The 23176-nt window shown below is 41.0% G+C and overlaps 1 protein-coding gene across 1 annotated transcript in view; it reads right to left on the reverse strand.

The window, feature by feature from the left end:
• Positions 1–410: 410 nt before the first annotated feature.
• LOC307157471 (uncharacterized protein) overlaps positions 411–23176 on the reverse strand; it is a 191593-nt gene continuing 168827 nt past the window's right edge. Inside the window, exons 2-10 of the mRNA XM_079869384.1 lie at positions 8457–8566; positions 6669–6960; positions 6330–6426; positions 6165–6236; positions 5385–5459; positions 5101–5202; positions 1719–1952; positions 671–849; positions 411–425 (exon numbers count right to left, since the gene is read on the reverse strand). Of these exons, the coding sequence (XP_079725510.1) occupies positions 1825–1952; positions 5101–5202; positions 5385–5459; positions 6165–6236; positions 6330–6426; positions 6669–6960; positions 8457–8566 (876 nt within the window). The 3' untranslated portion in view covers positions 411–425; positions 671–849; positions 1719–1824. The remainder of the gene's footprint in view (positions 426–670; positions 850–1718; positions 1953–5100; positions 5203–5384; positions 5460–6164; positions 6237–6329; positions 6427–6668; positions 6961–8456; positions 8567–23176) is intronic.

Consider the following 23176-nt stretch of genomic DNA (forward strand, 5'->3'; position numbering starts at 1 on the left):
TTTCAGTTTTGTTTGAATTCCTTTATATCACATCTGTGACCCCCACTGGAGCTACCGCTGGGCTGCAGATCTGACATATCACGGTACTGTTTGAATAGACTCTGCTGCACGCCGGAGTGTTTTTGTGTGTAACACAATGTAGCGTCAGGTTAGAAAGCGAATGCGAATGGTCATTTACTGTGTCTGTCAGATGTCTGCTTCACTTCTGAGTGGCTTGTCTTACGGTGCTCTGTTCGCGTCAGTGGAAAAAAGCGCTAATGCACAGTCACAAACTGTTTTGAAATATATCCTATCGGCCAAACGGAAATATTTATCGGCCGATGCCGATATCTGAAAAATTCCAAATATCGGCCGATATATCGGCCTCGGCGATATATCGGTCGACCACTAGAAACAACCCTTCAAAGTAGCCAGAGCCCTCTGAACTAATAAAACAAATTAGATAGATTTTTTTTAGATCAGATTTTTAAACAACAATGAACACAATCTTAAGAAAGAACAACTTCAGGGTAATTCAAAGAATTGTTGTGACAATAATAGAAAGAGTCTTCACAGTATGAAACATTCTTCTCTATGGTCTTTGTATTACTGACATAAGACATTGAGTCATAATAGTATAAAAAAAATACAAAAAGTAAAATTCAACCAATAACAACAACTAAACACTTACTTCCCAGCCTTTTTGAACCGATGAAGTTTTCTGTTGCCGTCCACAGCAACTGCCAGCATTAGAGGGGAACAAGCTGGGCACATGAAATGTTGTTCACCGCAGATCTTTTCAACCTCATAACGACAGATGTTCCATTCGAAAAAGCTCTTCAGAAACGCATCACCACATAAAGTGCCAGTCTAGAAGATGCATGGAAACAATGAACAAACCTAGAATTTAAAGACTTTAATAGAAGTCTTTTCCACATTTACTATCCTCTATAAGTTAAATATACTGATCACATTAAAACATTAAAACAGAAAGAATAATATTATGTAGGTCCTCATTGTGCAAACAAAATAGCACAAAGCCATTCTAAAATGATATTATTTTCTGATCACAATTTTACAAAAGAGTTACCATAAACTTTGTCAGTTTGAATCAGTCTGACAATTGTTATTCGTCACCAAGGTGTTTTTACTTACTGAACACTTTTTTTTTTTGGGTCACCATTCTGGGTAAATGCTAGAGACAGTTCTGTGTGTGGAAATCCCGGAGACCGGAGTCAGCGGTTTTTAACATTTGGATCATTATTGTTAACAAAACCATGCAGATATGGGTCATTTTAAGTTTATGAACTACACTGCATGATTGGTTGATTACTAGATAACCAAATGGATGATTGTTGTTTCCAGATGGGCTGGTTTGAGAACATCTATGTTCCTGTTTACACCTGGTATTAAGATTTAATTTGGTTGATCACAAGTGGACGTCACTAAATACAGGTCTAAAACATTTTGAGCTTGTCCACTTCCAGTGGTAGTCGAAAACCCATTTGACCAGATTGCTGTCATAGTATAGACAGATTTAAAATACAGATGTAAATGAGAATGTCTCCCTCGTCTATTTGTGATCTGATCAACCAAAATGCATCTTAAACTAGGAGTAAACAGGACCATACACTGCTTATCTCCTGCTTTGCTCGAATGAGGTTGGAGCTCAACAATAGACATTTTTGTCTATTGTCAATACACAGTTTTAATGCTCAGTGTATGAGAAAGGTACTCACTCTGCCATAGTGCTCTGTCTTCATGTTAAGCATTCTTAAGAATGCTAAACGGGACATTCCTGGAGCAGCCATTTTTAGGTCTTCGAATGACATGAAGACTTCTTCATCATAGATTGTGCAGGAGTTCATGGTTGCAGGCCAGTAGCCACTGTTCTGCATTTCTACCACACCTGGTATCCATGTTTCTCTGCATATGGGACAGTGAAGATAGGGGAAAAAACAGTTCGTAGCGACCTATAAAATAATTGTCAGTAAATTAGATTAGTAATGATAGAATGCAAATGATGGCTGAGCAGAGTACACACATTTAAATGCATAAAGACAGCTTCTGCCAATGACTTATATTTCTCTAGGCAAGAATATTCTAGACAAATTATACAAATCAGGTGCTGATATTATACATACTATATCATCAGAAATGTGCTTGTAAAGCAAACCAACATGTTGGTTTAATATCAACCAACAGAAATATACAAATTGGCTACGTCAGTATATGTGTAGCAGCTTAATTAAGCAAAAAAATAAATAGCAAAATAGTAATTATGACCAAAGCCATTTTTAAAAAGTAGAGTACATACATGCATTTAATTTTCAAATAATAAACATTCATATGTTAAAGGGCATATGTTAGTATCCACTCACTCACTCAGTCACTCACTCACTCAGTCACTCACACGCTCACTCACACACTCTCACTCACTCGCACGCTCGCACACTCGCTCGCAGGCTCGCACACTCAGGCTCACTCACACGCAGGCTCGCTCACTCACACGCAGACTCGCTCACTCACATGCAGGCTCGCTCACACGCTCGCTCACACGCTCACTCGCACGCTCACACTCTCACTCACACACTCTCACTCACTCGCATGCTCGCACACTCGCTCGCAGGCTCACTCACACGCAGGCTCGCACACTCACATGCAGGCTCGCTCACATGCTCGCTCACACGCTCACTCGCACGCTCACTCGCACGCTCACACTCTCACTCACACACTCTCACTCACTCGCATGCTCGCACACTCGCTCGCAGGCTCGCACGCAGGCTCGCACACTCGCACGCAGGCTCACTCACACGCAGGCTCGCACACTCACACGCAGGCTCACTCACACGCAGGCTCGCACACTCGCACGCAGGCTCACTCACACGCAGGCTCGCACACTCACGCAGGCTCACTCACACGCAGGCTCGCACACTCACACGCAGGCTCACTCACACGCAGGCTCGCACACTCGCACGCAGGCTCACTCACACGCAGGCTCGCACACTCGCACGCAGGCTCACTCACACGCAGGCTCGCACACTCTCACGCAGGCTCACTCACACGCAGGCTCGCACACTCACACGCAGGCTCACTCACACGCAGGCTCGCACACTCACACGCTCACTCGCACGCTCACACTCTCACTCACACACTCTCACTCACTCGCATGCTCGCACACTCGCTCGCACGCAGGCTCCCACACTCGCACGCAGGCTCACTCACACGCAGGCTCGCACACTCACACGCAGGCACACTCACACGCAGGCTCACTCACACGCAGGCTCGCACACTCACACGCAGGCTCGCTCACACGCTCACTCGCACGCTCACACTCTCACTCACACACTCTCACTCACACACTCTCACTCACTCGCACGCTCGCACACTCGTTCGCAGGCTCGCACACTCACACGCAGGCTCACTCACACGCAGGCTCGCACACTCACACGCTCACTCGCACGCTCACACTCTCACTCACACACTCTCACTCACTCGCATGCTCGCACACTCGCTCGCACGCAGGCTCCCACACTCGCACGCAGGCTCACTCACACGCAGGCTCGCACACTCACACGCAGGCTCACTCACACGCAGGCTCCCACACTCGCACGCAGGCTCACTCACACGCAGGCACACTCACACGCAGGCTCACTCACACGCAGGCTCGCACACTCACACGCAGGCTCGCTCACTCGCACGCTCACACTCTCACTCACACACTCTCACTCACACACTCTCACTCACTCGCACGCTCGCACACTCGCTCGCAGGCTCGCACACTCACACACAGGCTCGCTCACTCACACGCAGACTCGCTCACTCACACGCAGGCTCGCTCACACGCTCACTCGCACGCTCACACTCTCACTCACACACTCTCACTCACACACTCTCACTCACACACTCTCACTCGCACGCTCGCACACTCGCTCGCAGGCTCGCACACTCACACACAGGCTCGCTCACTCACACGCAGACTCGCTCACTCACACACAGACTCGCTCACACGCTCACTCGCACGCTCACTCGCTCGCTCACTCACACGCAGGCTCGCACACTCAGGCTCACTCACACGCAGACTCGCTCACTCACACGCAAGCTCGCTCACTCGCACGCAGGCTCGCTCACTCACACGCAGGCTCGCTCACTCGCACGCTCACTCACACGCAGGCTCGCTCACTCACGCGCAGGCTCGCTCACTCAGGCTCACTCACACGCAGGCTCGCTCACTCACACGCAGGCTCGCTCACTCACAAGCAGGCTCGCACACTCAGGCTCACTCACACGCAGGCTCGCTCACTCGCACGCTCACTCACTCGCACGCTCACTCACTCGCACGCTCACTCGCACGCTCACTCGCACGCTCACTCGCACGCTCACTCGCTCACTCACACGCACGCTCACTCGCACGCTCACTCGCACGCTCACTCGCTCACTCACACGCACGCAGGCTCGCTCACTCACACGCACGCTCACTCGCACGCTCACTCACACGCAGGCTCGCTCACTCACACGCAGGCTCGCACACGCAGGCTCGCTCACACGCTCACTCGCACGCTCACACGCTCGCTCACACGCAGGCTCGCTCACTCACACACAGGCTCGCACACTCAGGCTCGCTCACACGCAGGCTCGCTCACACGCAGGCTCGCTCACACGCTCACTCGCACGCTCACTCACACGCAGGCTCACTCGCACGCTCACACGCTCACTCACACGCTCACTCACACGCAGGCTCGCTCACTCACACGCAGCCTCGCACACTCACACGCAGGCTTGCACACTCAGGCTCACTCACACGCAGGCTCGCTCGCTCGCACGCTCACTCGCACGCTCACACGCTCGCTCACACACTCACTCACAGACTCGCACACTCACACGCTCACTCACACGCTCACTCACAGACTCGCACACTCACACGCTCACTCACACGCTCACACGCTCGCTCTCGCATGCTCACACACTCACTCGCAGGCTCACACACTCACTCGCTCGCACACTCACTCGCTCGCAGGCTCGCACACTCACTCGCTCGCAGGCTCGCACACTCACTCGCTTGCAGGCTCGCACACTCACACGCACACGCTCACGCTCACTCACACGCTCACGCTCACTTACCCTTCATGTTAATTAAAGTAATGGACCTCCTTATGCCAACACTGTACGTTTCTTCACCACAACTGCATATGGAATTAGGTAGTGCCATTGGTAAGAGTCGATCTACAATAAAAAAAAGAAAACATTAAAAGAAAATGTTTCAATTCATAACTTCGCAAGTTCAATAAAAAATTAAAAAGGAAGTTTGACAATGGCAGCTTGTAGTTATGTGACTATTCTAAGAATTACATTTATAATGACATTTATTAGAAAGTAATTATTCAAAAACTAAAATAAGACAGTACCTTCATGATGGTGAAAATATTGCCCATCAGAGTCCTGCTTCACCACTGTGGTGGGAGGTACAGCCTTGTGGAAGCCTGAAATCATAGTGCTTCTGTTGTGAAACACTTGTGTACGGTGTATAGCACAGTCACAGTCAATGCAGGTGTATTGTTTAGGCAAACAGTCTTTGCATTTGACCACCGCCACCTTTGCCTTGCACTGTGAACACAACTGTGTTGTGATATGCTCTGTTGCTGATTAACAAGGGTCTAGCCTCCCTCCATCTTTCTGATGAAGCTGCTGTCCTAGTGCCCCAATGCAGTGATGCTGAATGTGGGGTACTCTCACAATGAAGGGTAGAACTAGCCACTGACAGCAGGTCTTGCAACTCGTGTAGAAGAGAATCTGTGCCCCCCCCCCCCCCCCCCCCAAAAAAAAAAAACAATTGCAAATTATGTACACCACTGAGAGTAACAAAACAGTCTCCTGTCTAATGACACAGTGCAGTTACCTTACTACAGATAATTGCTTTTTGTTACAATGTAAGGCACTGTTGTGCTAATTTGAAAAAATAAAATATATATATATATATTTTTTTTTAAGTTTAAGCAAAGCATTTTATATAAGTATCATAGATCAAAATCATTTGGGGCTACTGGGGCTCATATGGGGATCTTTGCACATCATGAAAAATGTATAGTTTCATATAATTTATATCCAAAAATAAAGACATGAACTTACAATAAGTCCTAATAAATGTAAAAAAAAAAAAAAAAAAAAAACATATTGGCCTAACCAACCATGATCTGGACCCTGGTCTGGAACAGATTCTGTTGGCTGTGGACATGCCCTTGATTGGCTGACTCTTGAATCTGAATGTAAAAGTCAGTCAAAACATCTTTGTTATTTAAAAAACTAATGTACAATATAATAAATGATTTTCCTTTAGGATGACAAAATCTTACCATGTGAAGTAGAAGATTCTGCCCTTTGCGGACGTGACTTCTCTCTCATTTTACACTTGACTTTACAGCTGGACTGGATCCTTTTTTTCCTCTTTGTCTGTAAAAATCAAACATTACACTATATCTGTGCATCATTAAGATCGGACGTTTTGTTATGCAGATCAAGATTGATAGGATTATGACTGTCTGAATCGTAGTAAAAATTAATACTATAATTTAAAATATTTATTACATTATATCTATTGTTCCATCAATCTTTAATAATATTCTTAAAATTTTCAGTCAAATGTTATATTGATTGCCTTAAAATTTGGATGTTCAAAAACTACATTACTTTACCATCACTGGTTGGACCTTTGGGTCACTTTTGTTTGGTTGGTCAAACATCTCTCTGGATTCCTTCAAAAGATGGTTGAGATTATTCTTGGAACTCTCCTGGCCAAGTGCTTGAAAAATCGTCTGTCCTTGTTTGACTATCTGACAAAGGTCCATTTGTGCAGGGTCAGTACGTTTTTTTTTAATGAGGGCATCCATTTGGCTGCGGTCATACACCTCATCGAGGGCTGCAGCAACTGCGCGCCCTTTTCTTACTAGTTCATCAAGTTTGCTGTTATCTGTCATAGTGTGTGATCTGAACATGTAAAAAACAAACAAACAAACAATAAATGCGTCAAAATAATTGAATATATGTATTATATTAAATATAGTATCAAACTAAGGTGACCAGATGAAATGGAAACCGGGGACATTTCCTATTTGAGTGGTCAAAATATCACTAAAATCTCATTTGTTATTATCTTTTAATTAAAAAACAGGGACAATACATTTTTGAATGTATTGTTATTGTTGTTAGAGGCTCCCTATATTATATTAACATTAACAATTATTATGATTTAGTTTGATTATTAGGATTTTTGGTCTGGATTTACCATATATACCCGAATATAAGACGAGGTTTGTGACGTCAAAAATAATAATGTCCGTATCTGACTCGGAGTATTCCAAATGTTACGTCAGTTGTGATGTAAAATAAAGCGTGCACCGTGTCTGCGGGAGATTTACGGCTCATATTATCCCTCATGCAGTTACAGTCTTATATTCAGGGTCGTCTTACAGTATATACGGTAATACAATTCAACGAACCGCCAAAACAACAACAACAACAACGCTGATGATAAATATGAACAACACTATGATAAATAAAACTATTTAAAAAACATTTTAACATTTATAATTGTATTTAATATTTTTATTTTCATAAGTTTGTACTATATAAATTACTTTTTTAGGCCTAATTCAAATGTTTTGTTAAGTTTGCGCTTGCAATTAACTCTTACTATTCTCAGTTGGTCTTGTTATTTTGTATTTTAAGCAGAAAGTATGTGCATTTCTGCACATGTATTTGTTGCGATTGTAACGCTAATTGTTTAGGTTTTTTATAAGTGTGTGGTAATTACACTTTGTGACTGCGGAACTTTTGGGGACAAAACAATCCCGCACCTTGTTGAGGCTCTTTTATTAAGCACATACATACAGTCTTAATTTAATTTAACATGAATAGTTAGTATGTCACTAGTCACTACCTTGAAAGCGATAACGATGTTTCTTTTTATATTTGACGATAATGGCGCTCTGCCCTCGGTTACGTTATTCATGAAAGTAACTTAGCGGAACAAGTAGAATCAGCGTATCTCACAGGCTGCTGTATGTTGGTTGAGCGCCTTTTTTGCAATATATCTGCGGGTTGTTTTGAACGAGATGTAAAACGGGGACATTTCCGGGGACAGAACACCAAAAACCGGGAAAACGGGGACGTCTGGTCACCCTGGGTGCGTCTCAATCAGCTCCCTAGTTCAGTAGTCAGGGCACTGATGAGGGAGCCAGCCCATTGACTTGTGTACTGATCAGTGTCCTGACTACTAAACTAGGGAGCTGATTGAGACGCACCCCCTATCTCTCCAATGCTAAAACCTAGCATTACTCCAGTCGATGCACTTTTTCTATTACAAGACAGCAATCTGTTGTTATCTAACAGGACAAAAAGCAACAACTGCACTTAAAATCATCTTATTTCATAAAGCACACATATAAATGAACAGAAGTAAATAAATAAATAAGTGTCCTCACCTGGAAAAACAGACATCCAAACTGTAACGAACGGAGTCTGTTGCAACTCTGAAATGAGTCCGACTCCGACAGGTGTTCGGGAACGCGCACTTTTCTGGTTTCGTCAGATTCTGATTAATTTGACATCAAAACCACAGAATCATAACGTTTATAGTCCATAAGACCTCGAAGCAAATTAATAATAAAATATAAATTAAATATAAATTTACTACATACGATTTAAAAGCAGCTTCATTTAAGTTTTAATACGTAAATATAGATACGTATCGAACCTGAAATAACGTCCATATGATACGTAAAAGTCACTATAATACGTAAATATATATACGAATTGGATCGTTTTTATTTACGTCTAAATATGTACGTTTCGTGTGTGAGATCAGGCTGCTTCTACGGTGCAGAGTGTCTAGAAACCACTCAGTTTTAGCATGTGCAGAATGAGGCCTGGAATTGTCTTGCTTCCCAGGAAAGATGTCACCTTGATGGCAGTTAATGTCTCTGTACAATCCAAATATATGCCTCCATGTCAGCGAAACCTTCACACAAATGCAAGTCCCACATGCCGTTTGCACTGATGCACCTCTATACAATGATATACTGTATATTTGCTTCATTCAGTGCCATCTGAGGGCACAAAGGTCATGCACATTTAACAGAGGTCTCCTGCCTTGCCGTACACAGACTGATATTTCTCTGGATTCCCTGAATCTTTTCACAATATTATGTGTGGTAGATGGTGAAAGAAACTTGTGACATACTAATTGTGATTTTTTAATTGTTTGACGATTCTCTCATTGTATTTTGCACAAAGTGGTGAGCCATGACCCATCTTTGCTTACAAATAGCCTCACCTATTACCAGTTCACCTACTTATTGTGGACTGTTTCAAAACACTTTAACTTTGATAATCTTTTCACTTTTATTTTGCCACTGTTCTACCTTTTTTGGAGTGTGTTGCAGCCATCAAAATATTTTATTTTTATACAAAATACAATTAAATTGGTCAGTGAAAAGATATACTTTTTTTCTTGTGTTTCTGTCAGTTAAATAAAGGTTCAAGATAATAAATAAATCACAGATTCTTGATTTTATTGTGTTTTGTCAAAATGTCCCAACTTTTCTGGAATTGGGGTTTAAGCTACAGCACAAGATGTTGCCAGGGCACAGCACCCTCTGTACAGAAATAAGCAGAGAACGCATCCCTGATGCGAATGGCAACACGTGCAGCATTGTTGCTTCCCAGTCTTGGAGCCTCCTGGAGTGCCGCTGGCCCCTCTCTCTGCCAAGAAGAGACACATAGGTGGTTTCTGGTCCCTCTTCTGGACATCCTAAGAAAGTTGTGGAGGATGCAGGTGGCCTTCACACACACCTCTGCCTTTGCTGGGTTGACAGTGAGCAGTCGATGGTACATACGCCATTGGCTTGTTAGTATGCCAAAGGCACACTCCACAGTCAACCTGGCACGACTGTGACGATAGTTGAAAATACGTTTTTCCCTGGAGAGATTGCACCCAGGAAAGGGTACAATGGCAGGAGGTTTCTTTGGAGGGGAAAGGCTTCATCCCCCACAAACACATGTGGCAGTGGAGTACAGTGCTGTGATCCTGGCAATACACAGTCATCTGGGAGATCAAGGTTGCCATTCCTCAGGGCTTCACCAAAGGCAGAGTTGGCCAGGGTCCCGCCATCACTGTTACGTCCATATCCACCAACATCTATTATAAGGAACAGATATTTGGCATCCACAACTGCCAGAAGCACAAGAAAGAAGGTCCCCTTGTAGTTATGAAACAGAGACCCTGAGTTTGAAGGGGCCTGGATGACAACATGTTTGCCATCGATGGAACCCAAGCAGTTTGGGAAGTTCCATTGCTCTAGAAAACCTGCAGCAATGTTGCTCCAGTCCTGCTTTGATGGCACAGGCATATAGTCATCCAACAGGTACTCCCATATAGCCTGGGACACTGCCCCAACAATGCGTGCCACTGTGCAGACACCCACACGTTAGCTGTAACTTATTGTTGTGAATGAGTCACCAGTGGCAAGGTAGCTGCAACAACAAAGGTAGACTGTAAAAAAAAGCTGTGTGGTATTTATAAGAAAATTAATGTAAAACAAATCAATTTGTTTTGATTTGTTTATTTTATTGGCAACTTATATTTTTCATTTTTGTTTTACATTCGATTATTGATCGAAAATAACAAAAAAGAACAATAACAAAAAATAAGTTTTTTTTTATGAAATTGGTTTTCAAAACAGACCCATCACAAGATTCCCACCTCACTAACCTAACAAGTCAAGTCAAGTCATCTTCATTTATATAGCGCTTTTAACAATGTAGATTGTTTCAAAGCAGCTTTACAGAGATAAACGTATAATTTAAGGTAACAGAGAAAACTTTTAAATACCAACATAATACAACATAAAAAAAAAAAAAAAAAATTCTCCATTTTCTCATCTTGCCAGAAAATTTATAAAATTAACTATATTCTTCTTATTATTATTATTATTTATAAATAATTATTTAATTACTCTCCAAGTTAAACGTGAGAACTATGTTTTTAAATAAACAAGTAAAAGGCCAATAATGCAAAAATGACATTAAAAATCCTATAAATAATCACCGTAGGCAAATGGCAAGGCGCTCGGCTGGGGGAATTGCCAGACGAAACGATGTGTTCTGCATCGTTATCCTAGGTGCCAGTGTGGTCAGCAGCTTATCAAACTCTGTCTTGTTCAGTCTGAAATAATGCTGAAACAAGACATCGTCAAAACGAAGCTCCTGTACCAAACGGTAGTACTCGCTGTGTGATCTGCGGTACTGGCGTATAGGGTGTACCCAGAACCTATGGCGCCGTCTCCTTCGCATGTAAAGTAGGGTGATAATGGCAATCTTCGTTCGATAGTCCATGATGACAACTGACAAACATTGCTGGATACCATTTTATAACCCAGCATTACCTAATTCCAGAATAAAAGCATATTTTACATGCAAGCATTATTTGACAGTAGTGCTTTATTTAATTTATTTGATGTTATTAAATTATTTTGCATTCAATCATTTGTTCAGATTGTAGTTTAGCTCTAGTCAATACATTCGCAAGTTTTTTTTAAATAAACAGTCATTACAGTGGAGTGACTTATTTAAAAACAGCCCTTTTTTGAATCTACGAACTTTTCAAATATCAAATAAGCCGGAAAATGTGTCAGTTGAATGTTTATTTAAACATTCATAAATCATACCCTTTATTTTTTATTTATTTAGTTACTCATGTGTTTTATTTAGGTCTGTCTTGAACATTTGCTGTTGAATTGTTTCATCAGTTTGAAATTTAGATGATAGATGGCGCTAATAAAGTACTTGGTTTGCGAACCACCATTAAAAAAAAAAAAGAAGAGGAAACGCAAACAAGGTGGAGACATTCGTTTCGGAGGCGTGCTCCACGGTAAATTTATTCACACGCCCCAAAGCGGAGACGTTACAGTGTTGCCAGCAGCACTGAGTGGAGTTTTGCCGCTGTAGTGGACACGCACCGTTACTGTGCGTTCACACCGCCGCCGGCGAGAGCGTCAAAGTGGCCGGAAGCCATTCATTTTCAATGAGAGCCGGCAGCGAGCTCCAGCGAGGGCGGTGCGGCGTGTCTTGAACGGTGAGAGCGGCGAGAAGAGTTGAAATCAAGTCAACTTTATGGTAATAAGCTATGACACGGTTCGGCGGCAACCAGCGGCAACCAAACGGAATGTAGAAGTCCTCCGCCTGAGAGGATACAAGAGAACACATTCCTGTAAACTTTGGTTCCGACCACATTAGTTCCTAAGCAAAATGGAGGAAAAATGTATCATTTCTGTTGCGGGTTTCCCGTTATTGTACGACTTGTCCCTGTTTACATACAGGGACATTAATAAGAATAACGACGCATGGAACAAGGTGTCTGAAATTGTTGGTGTTTCTGGTGAGTTGCTGATGGGCATTAACGTTATATATTTTCTAGAAAAAAGCGGGAATTGCATGATAACTTTAGCGCCATATCACGCAAAACAGTTGTTTATGCAAATCAGTCAGCAAAGTTCATTTTACTATTTTTACAAGATCAGTTTTTGTCTGTACATAATTAAATGTGCAACTATGATATGGCAATTTACTGATTCTGTACAATAGCCTAATGTACTTTAGCCCGCCAAATTTCATTAGATGTAATTATCAGCTGTTATAATCATAGTGATCTAATTTTGAAGTACAACATATTTCTTACATATTTTAAAATGAAAGCAGTCACTTCTGCCTTTTTTTTATTAAAAATAATTCTGCAAGGAAAAACAAAAGTGTACTATACCTGTTCCCCTTGTGGTATTTATCTACAAATTGCTTAGCTGGAGAAAATAATGATAAATGTCATTACAGTCACATATTGAATAAATAAAAAATGTCATCAGTCACATATTTAATTAAGTTTCATATTGTCTTTTTACTAGCAGATTAGTTCAGGAAAAGATGGAAGTCCCTTAGAGACACATTCAGAAAGGAGAAGAGGAAGGAGGCAGAGAGGAATAAGAGTGGAGCAGGGGCAAGCAGTGTCCGGCCATGGCACTACAGTGGGGTCATGGGCTTCCTCAACCCATTCCTAGAAGATAGGTTAACGTGCAGTAATATGGTAGGGGGGGGGGGGGGGGGGGGGGGGGGGGTTGGATAAAACCTGACCCCAGAGGAAAGAGAATATGCCATGGCCGGGCCCAGTCAGGTAGAGGAGACACGCACACACAGTCATCAGTGTGAGTCCAGCATTCAGGGACAGCCAGATGAAAGCCAGAGCCAGTCCAGCCTTCTTGGACAGGCAGGTGGAAGCCAGAGCCAGGCAGGTATAAGCCAGAGCCAGGCAGGTATAAGCCAAAGCCAGGCAGGTATAAACCAGAGCCAGGCAGGTATAAGCCAGGGACAGGAAGGTGTAAGCCAGAGCCAGGCCAACCTTCATGGACAGGCAGGTGGAAGCCAGAGCCAGGCAGGTATAAGCCAGAGACAGGAAGGTGTAAGCCAGAGCCAGGCCAACCTTCATGGACAGGCAGGTGGAAGCCAGGGCCAGCCCAACCTTCAGCCCTCCTCATTGAGGAGAAAGAGACCACACCACAGCTCCAACTTCGATGAGCGCATGCTTTGGAAGCTGTTAGTAGAAGAGCAAGCACCAATGAGGACAGTGACAGCCTTTTTTTTCAAAGCCTCGTGGAAGACTTCAGGTCGCTGTCTGTGAGGACCAGACAGGACCTGAAGTTTAAAATACACAGGCTTGTGTATGAGGTGTTGTATAATATCAAGAAAATGCCTGCCTCCTTGTTTATTATAGATGCCTTTTTGTTACACATATTTAGCCAATGTATTGGATATAATGCATTGCATTCAATGTTGTTATTTATTTTGTTTGTAAAAGAAGGCTTATATTGTTTTGGCATAGATGTACAGTAATTGGTTATGTATGTATATGTGACTGTGCCAACCCATGTTGAGAGGAGCAGAAAAGTGCGATTATGTGTGTGCGCTAGACTCCTAGAACTGTAAATGAACTCAGCCATCTTAGTTGAGTTTACTGGAGTTCAAGGACATGAAGAGGTGGACCGCTTGCACCTGCCTGGAGAAGGATCTGGGAAACTTTGGAGGAGTGTCAACCTAACGCCTGTTGAAAACAACAGGAGTATAAAAGACTGATGAACTGATTGCCTCTTGGGATACTGATACGCCAGTGCCCCCGACGCCTAGAAGCCCAGAGCTGAGGACAAGAAACCCCAAGCAGAAGATAAGAAGCCCAGAGCTTACTACACCTTTGATTCAAAATGTGATTATTGTATTTTATACTTAAACGATGAAGTTTTATTTGCCTTTATATTTTTGTTTATTATAAAAAGAAAAGTAACCAATTAAAAGAAATTTAATTGATTACAAAATCTGCCTACTGAGACTTAGATTTATGATGCTGGAAGACTTTTAATGAGAACATACCACAGAGGAGTCTTCTGACCAAATTGTAAGTACCTTTTGAATATGGTTTAGGTCAGATTAGACTTTCTTTACCTTACCTGAGAATAATAAATAAATAGGTAAAAGGTGTTAAGAATAAAGTACACACCGTAAAACAGAGGCTAGATGTCTGGAGGCTGAAGCTAAAGAACACTGGGGTGAGAGTAACGAGGGGCAGCTGACAAGTCTGTGAGGGGTGATTGTAAGCTTATTTCCCTCGCAGTCTTGTCAGCTGCACCTTGTGCTTTCTCCCTTGTTCTAACAGTGTTCAAAAAAAGTGTTCAGTGTTCTGAAAGTATTAGTTCAAAAGTACAAAACTGTTCTGTATGAAAGTATTGTATGAAAGTATTAGTTCTTGTAAAGTACAAAACAGTTCTGTATAAAAAAAGTATTGTATGAAAGTATTAGTTCTATTGTAGGAAAGTATTAGTTCTAACAGTGTTTAAAACTTTAAGTTATTCATTTTTATCTCTCTTTTTTTTTTTAACGTTATTAGTAAAATAGGCAATAAGATTTCTGGTTATGTGTGTTTTATATTATTACAAATCTTTCATATTCTACCATATATTGAAAACGTGTAGGGGAACCCAGGTGAGAGGTACACTTCCATAAGTGTTTTTAGAGCAGTCTTGCTCAGTCTATTAATATGAACTAAAATGTGTTTTTAAAATATGGAGAAACCATGTTTATGAACCGAGATGTGTTTTTAAAATATCGAAACACCATGAATATGAACTAAAATGTGTTTTTAAAAAATCGAGACACCATGAATATGAACTTAAATTTGTTTTTAAAAAATCGAGACACCATGAATATGAACTTAAATTTGTTTTTAATTGGTGGCTCTTAAAAGAGCCGTTTAAAGGCATGGCTTATGCCACAGGTTGCCAGGGGACAGCTCCCTCTATGGAGAAATAGGCCATGAATTTCTCCCACACACGGATGGACTCCCGTGTGGCATTATTGCTGCCCACTCGGCTGACCTCCTGTAGGCCAGTAGCTTCTCTGTCTCCAGCAGATGGTCTGGGTGTCCTGGTGATGCTAGTGGACCTCCTCAGGAAGTTGTGCAGGACAAATGTAGCCTTCACTCAGGCGTCCATGTTGGCAGGGCTGATCGCAATAACTAGCCTGTACATCCGCCACTGGGCTGTGAGAATGCCAAAGGTATTCTCAACAATCAGCCTTGCCCATGACAGCCTGTAGTTGAATACCCTTTGCCTGCCAGAGAGATTGTGTCCTGGGAAAGGCCGCATGAGGTCCCGGCGGAGTGGAAAGGCCTCATCAGCCACAAAAACATGTGGCTGTGGTCCCAAATGCTCTGCACCTGGCAGCAGAGCATCTTGTGGCAGGCCAAGGGTCCCATCTCGCAGTGCCTGGCCGAAGGTGGAGTTAGCATTTAACATTTAAAGCATATATATATATATATATATACATATAATATAGGTATATATATGCTTTCATTAAATGTTACATTAATTTCACTGTATGCAGAAGAGAACATGCATTTCGTGAGTTTTATTTGCACGTTTAAAAAGCTAGATGACATATTTCAACTAGCTTGTATGTTGGCAAACTATTGTGAAGTAAAGCGTTCTTTCGAGCTATGAACCGCGTAAATGTGACGTTACATGGGACAGGGCAATGCGAACCTCCAAACTCCATCTGTGTACGTTTTGTCCAATGCCTTTATGTCTGATGCCTTTTTGTCTGAGGCTGCTTTGTCTGATGCCTAATTGTACGAGACCTGACACCTGACATTGTTTTTCCTGAGACCTGAAGCTTTTCAGTCTGAGGCGCGATGCCGTTTTGTCCAATGACTGAAGCCTTTTAGTCTGAGGCATGATGCCTTGTCTTCCTATGTCTGAGGATGTCATAAAATGTACACCGTACATATGACATTTACAAACCTTTTTTTGTTATGGGTCTCATGAGGATATTGGATTAGGTCTTAACTGACATGCAGCAACCTTTTAAACCTGCTGTTACAGAAGAGGCTCCCGTACCGCCTCCTCTTCACCACCGGAGGGATCCGTCCCCAGAATATTAATCATTACCAAACTCCAATTCCCATAAAGCCTCTTACCTGGGACTGATTGCGCACACACCTGCATCTCATCCACACACACCTGCATCTCATTCTCACACATACATATAAATCACTTCCATGCACCACACCAGTGCGAAGTCTTGATTTTCCCTGGCTGTCATTACCGAGCGTTTATATCTGTGGATTGTTTATGACCTTGACCTTGACCTTGACCTTGACCTTGGACTGTGTACCCCGTTTCTGATCGTTCTCTGCCTACCTCGACTTGGATTGTTCTCTGGACCTTGCTTCTCGCCGCCTGCCCCGACCATTGCCTGTTATCTTGCCATTTCTCCATTGTCCTGTTTGCTGGTGTTGACCCCTGCCTGTTTGACTTCGTTAATAAAAGCTGCAAATGGATCCTCTTGAGTCTGATGCATCATTACACCTGCTGCTGTCTGTCATTAATGTTAATCAAACAACCAAAGACAAATATAAAATCACTCACTACTCTTGACTGAATAACTTTTATAGCTTTTTGTAAACGATTAATCTATATTTAATTCATACAGTGAAGAGTATGCAGTTTCATTTATTTTACATTTATTTTACATTTGATTTATTCAGTTTCAGTACCAGAATATTTACTGTGACCAGTTCAAAACAATAAAAAAGAATGCAAAAGTAACTTCAGGGCTAGGCCAGGCCAAAATAATAAACAAAAAGAAAACTACAGAAACTACATATCCTACCAGGGACCAAATAAAACAAAAGAAAATACAAGAACTTCTCCTTAACCAAGCAAAAACAGGAGAATAGTATATAAAAAATTAATGGCACCTAGCCCCAACAGCGTTCATGACTCAGGCAGTTTGTTCTTAGGTTAAATGTGGCCAACACTAAAAGAGAGAAAAATGAGGGAGAAAAAAACAACATTATCAATGACTCAAACTTCACAATCAAAAGCTATAAAAACACAATTTCAACTGTCTCTCTCTCGCGCTTCCTTTCCCGTTTCCTCCTCCACTGATTTCCCAAAAGCATCGTAAGCCTAAGTAGATTGTAAAAATGATCGTACGACTGATCTTAATATTACGGTCTGTTTCCTAAAAGCATCGTAACTTAAGTAGCACTTGAAAATCATCATAGATCTACAAGTGCTCTGGAGTAATCGTAAATCCCCAAGTGCATCGTAAGAAGAGTTATGAGGTCACCTGCAGGACAACCGGCAGATTACACCTTTATTCAAGTGCAATGTGATTATAAGGTTTCGATTGTAGCCTACTTCATGTTTATTGTACACTTTATTACTCGTTTTTTTTGTTTAAATGAATTTCTAAATGAAATAATTAAAAAGGGCAGAAAACAAAAACAAAAAAATATAAATAATTTAATCCAATCATTTTAATCTAAATTAAATGAATGAACAAAAAAAATGTATAAAAGATGAAATATGCTTCAAAGACTGGGAAAAATAGGGATGAACAAAAAAAAAAAAAAATCTGTCAATGACTTGCTGACATGCACGAAAACCAGCCATGTATTGTGCATTTCTTGGTTGGCCATCATTGGTCCCACCACCTGTTTTATTAAATGTTGTCCTCTGCAGAGCCCTTTTCCTTTTAGCAAGGCTGGCAAAGTCCTGCCACTTCTTCCTGACCTCCTTCCCTGATCTTTTAATGCCCCGTGTTACAGTCAGTTTTCTAGCAAAATCCTCCCAGATTTTTTGTTTTTATTTATTTGTATGACTTCCCTTAAACCTGCTGAAAATAATATGTTTGTATAGCTCCACCTCCTCTAAAATTACCATAATCTCCTCTTTTATAAAAAATATATTTTGAATTTGAATTTGAATTTGGAATTTGAATTTGAATTGTTTATTGATCCAACAATCAGCTATCTCATATATATATATACATATGAGTGCTGTTCTTCCTGTGGTCAAATCACAATTACATATACATTTTTACAAAATAAGCATGCATTCATACAACATACAAACATAAACAAAGACATTTAGTTGAAGAAGAACTGAAAATATTCCTTGATTTAAATGGTTCAGCCATTTTGCTGGTGTCTCCACTCGTAGGTTTGTGCTTTTATAGATTATTGGCCTCGTGGAAAATGCACATCAGGTGAAAACAGTTAGGTTAAACATTTAAAATTGCAAGCGTGTGCTGCAATTACAAGCCATTCTACAAGGTGACATTTCAGCACTTGACAAACGGACAGCGACTCTTAAGTAGCACTTAAAGCACAGCTGCGAACGATCTTGCTAAGTGCATTTTTGTGAGACGCACGTGAAATGAACACAAACGTTCGTAAAGTCGCTCGCAGAAAATCCTCGTAAGTGCTAAGATCCATCGTTATCTGGAAACGCAGCCCAGGGCAGAACAACCTGTGAGAAACGGGACAGGAGGAGGGACAGCGGAAAAAATGGAGGGAGAGAAACACGCACTGAAATACACCTTCAGGCATAACAGACTTATGGCTCTTATCTGTTAGTGGGTTGGGTGGTACATCAGATGTACTCAGCATTCTTCTAACTGTTGTGCATTTTGAGATGGCATTGTAATCAGAGCCTTAACTTTGGTTTTATACATGAAAATAATTATCTTCTCTTTTTTTTTTCAGTGTCGATTGCCATCTGATTGTTGTAAGTATCAATCTAACAGTCATCCTGTATGCCTGATTTGCCATGACATACTGATTAATAAAAGACATATTGCCATAATAATAATTGATAATAAATCAATACATTTTAATTTGTACAGGTTTTCTTCTTTTTCTATTTTTTTGATTTTGTGAGCAGCTAAATTATCCCCAAGGGCTCTTTTAAGAGCTATTAAACCTAAAGGGGGGGGGGGGGGGGGGTACACCGGACGAGAAGCGCAGTGTTGCGTTGTCTATATTTTTTTTGTCAGGCACCTCAGTATTTGGGTTTAAATCAATTAAAGCTACATTATGTTAGGGTCATCAGTAATGTTTTAATAAAGAAGTTTAAGGGATGGTTCTTTAAAAAACTACCTACATCCTGCATCTCTGATTTGCCATGTTCAGAACATATCGATTAGTTAGTAATCATTGATGAAAAATGAATTTTAATTTGTACAGACATATGCAATATCTATTCAGTCATGTTTCTTCTTTTTCTCCATTTTGCTTTTGTGTCAACAGCTGCTAAATAAACCCCAAAAGCTCTTTTAAGAGCTCTTTCAACCATTAATTGTCTTTATCCATGTAAGTATATTTGGGAGAGTATATTATATGCGTTTAGTATTTGGGTTTTAATTCTTTAAAGCTAAATCATCAGCAATGACAGCTTGAGATGTTTCCCTTATTTGCACTTATGTTAGCTGTCCATTTACCTGCTTTTACCAGTTTAAAATTGTGACTGATTGAAAATCATCTGCAAAGATGAGAAACATGGACATAATTAATGCAGTTTCTCGTGTTACCATAATATTTTGCTGTCTAGTCAATAAATAAATACAAATCCATATGATCCTGTACCACAATTTCCGTTTTTTACAATTGTCATCCTTTGCTGTAAGATGTTTTTTGTAAGATATCTTTTGCACAATCTTAGTTTCACTTTAGATTTATTCTAGATATTCATATTAGATTAATTTGCAGCATACATGCATCATTCAACATTTGAACAACAGTAACAATATTCAGCTTAACTGTAATACTGTATATTCTTTTTATTATTACTTTTCTTAGATTTTGCATCCTCCTCCTCCACTGATTTTTTTCTTCTTCTATCCATCCTTTATTTCAACTAGGGTAAGTTATCTTTTTTTAGCATCACAGGTGTTTTCTAAATTGTTGCTAGGGTCTGGCTACTTCAAGGCTGCTGTCAGTAGTGGTTTAATCCGTTGTCCTCTGTATGTCACGGATCTATGAAGGAGGACTCAAATGCAGAACGAGTGTTAACAGGTTTATTGACAAAACAGTTGACAGATGACAAGATGTGGTCGATTCGTTCTGTCAGAACGAGAGTCGCAGATCCAAACGCAAGCAAGCAGTTTATTGTAGACAAGCAGAAACAGGGGTTATACTCAAAACACCACGTATAGCAGGCGGGCAACCAGGATAAACAATCTCAGAGGAGAGGAAGGGTGACATGGATAAACCCAGCGCGTGTGCAAACTGGAACTGGATGACGAAATTCCAAACGACCTCCAGAAGCCTTGATACACAGACGAGATTGAGGAAATAACTCCACAAGGAAACTCAGGTACAGAGCTGGGTGAGAGAGCACAGACAAGAGTGACGAATCAACACCAAACAATTTAACACAAAAGTACACAGTAACACAACATCTAACGAACTGGCAGCACATGAGGGAAAGACATATAAAGGGTGCTAAGAACAAGAGGCACAGGTGAGTACACTCAGGTAAACGAGGACTCAAACAAGGGAGCAGAGAACATGAGGAACAGGTGACAACACTCAGACAAATGAGGATTCAACTAGACAAGGGGGCGTGGTACCGGGAAACGAGGCAGGAACAGAGGAGCACATGGCCAACACAAACAAAGACAAAGCCATAAGCACAACACAAACATAGAGACATGAAACAAAGGCAACACAGACAAAGCTGACAGGGCATAACCCTGACACTGTAGCAATATTGTTGAATTCGGGTAAGAGACCAAAAATATGCAAAAGGTGTCACATATTACTCTGTTTCTCACTCAAAACCAACCATCACATTTGCAGAACTTTTAACTAAACGAATAAGACTGATGACATGGTATACCCGAGTTGTAACAAAAATAAAAGGTCTTTGGATTTTCCCCTTACTTTAAAACGAATGCTTAATTCGTGATTCATTATTATTAATGAAAACACATCAACAATAAAGATAGTACAAGGACAAATTATATTTAACATTAATGAAGCGAACTTTAAATTCAATATTAGGCCTAGAGCAGAACAAATTCATACATTTAAAATACTACAATCACTTGACGCCATTGAACGGCTACTATCGTGCAAAAACTGCAACCAATCCATTATTCAAGATTAAAATTCGAACAGATTAGTTTAGTATCATAATTATTAAACCGTTATGAATTAAAATTGACTCACCCTATTCAGGCGGGAATCAAAAGTGATCCGACGCTTCCAGTCAGCATCTCCTGTCTATCACAAAAAATAAATAATAATAATAATAAAATGCACTTTAAGATTCAAAATGAATCCTAGTATAGCAAAATATATTAGATTTTAAAAAATACCAACATTAACCATTAAGGTAAAAGACCCTATGGCTTGATGCCATTTTACTCAGCTTATGAATGCGGAATGAAAAAATGCTAATTCATTATTTAGGATTAAAATTCGATAAGATTAGTATTACAGTCATTAAATCATTATGAATTCAAATTTGATCACCTTATATGCAGAGAGAAAGGATAGCTGCTGAATCACCACGAGAAGATAACATCCCAGTGTTGATTCTATAATTTGATTTACTTTACATATTTATTCAGAAGTGTTTATCTCCAGGTAACATGTCCAGTTACTGGAGTAAACGTAGAAAAATTCAAAGAGGAGTTGAGCAAGACTTGCAAAATCTGAAGTCAGCATCTATAGAAACAGATGAAAGAACTGAGTAGATACTTGACTGTTGTAACATAAGCAAATTTGAGCAAGTGGCTCTTACAACTCCAGAGTCTAACAATAGAGTGGAGTCAGTGGATTATTACACACTAAGCAGCAGTGAGGGAAGAGATAGTGAGAGCTTTGCTGGGAACAGAGAGGAGAGCAATGATGAAAGCATAGACGAGGAGGAGGATGATATCAGAGCATTACTTTCTGATTGGGCAGTCAGGAAACAAATTTCACATTCATCATTGACTGAACTACTCAAGATTTTGTGCACCAAACTACCTGAATTAGGCCTTCCTAAAGATTCACGGACTTTGCTGAAAACAAAATCAGTGGTGGAAATGAAAGAAGTCTCTGGGGGGACTTATTTTCATGCTGGCATTGAACATGGTCTGTTGTCTCAACTCACAACATTAGTTCATCCAATGTGGTCTGAGTCCGTGTCCCTGCAAGTCAATATAGATGGCCTTCCTCTAAACAAGAGCTCAAACTCTCAATTCTGGCCTATTTTAGGCCTAGTAGAAAACTACAAGGACGGGGTCCAGAAGACTTCACAAAGCAAGTCTTACAATTAACAGCCTACACAAACACCCGTTTGATCGATCTGCAGTGTAAAACAAACAAAATCAAATGAAGATTACAACAGAAATGCAAATTAACACATATTTGCAAAAAGAAAAGTGAAATATGTTCTGCAATAATATTGGCATGTTATGCAATTCATTCTCATAACACATCTGTAGCTTGTCAGATGCAATCAAATGGATGGTAATAAAATGCATTAACGGCATCTGCAGCCTTTTGCCACTCAAGTGCCTTTTTGGCATTAGTAATGCCCACAGTGTGCCCTCCAAACAACATTTTACTCCTCTTTTCCACCTCGCCAACGATAATTTCTACTTCACATTGAGTGATGTTACGTTTCTTGGTTTTCCTCTCTGTGTTTGCCATGATTTCGCAATTGATGAATGTTAAAGGAGAACTCCGGTCAATTTTAACATTGAGCTAATTTTTTTGTACATTTGGAGTGCTGTCAATACAGAGAACAACGACAAAAATCGGTGTTGC

This window comes from Squalius cephalus (genome assembly GCF_949319135.1).
Source record: "Squalius cephalus genome assembly, chromosome: 4".
Taxonomy (NCBI): domain Eukaryota; kingdom Metazoa; phylum Chordata; class Actinopteri; order Cypriniformes; family Leuciscidae; genus Squalius; species Squalius cephalus.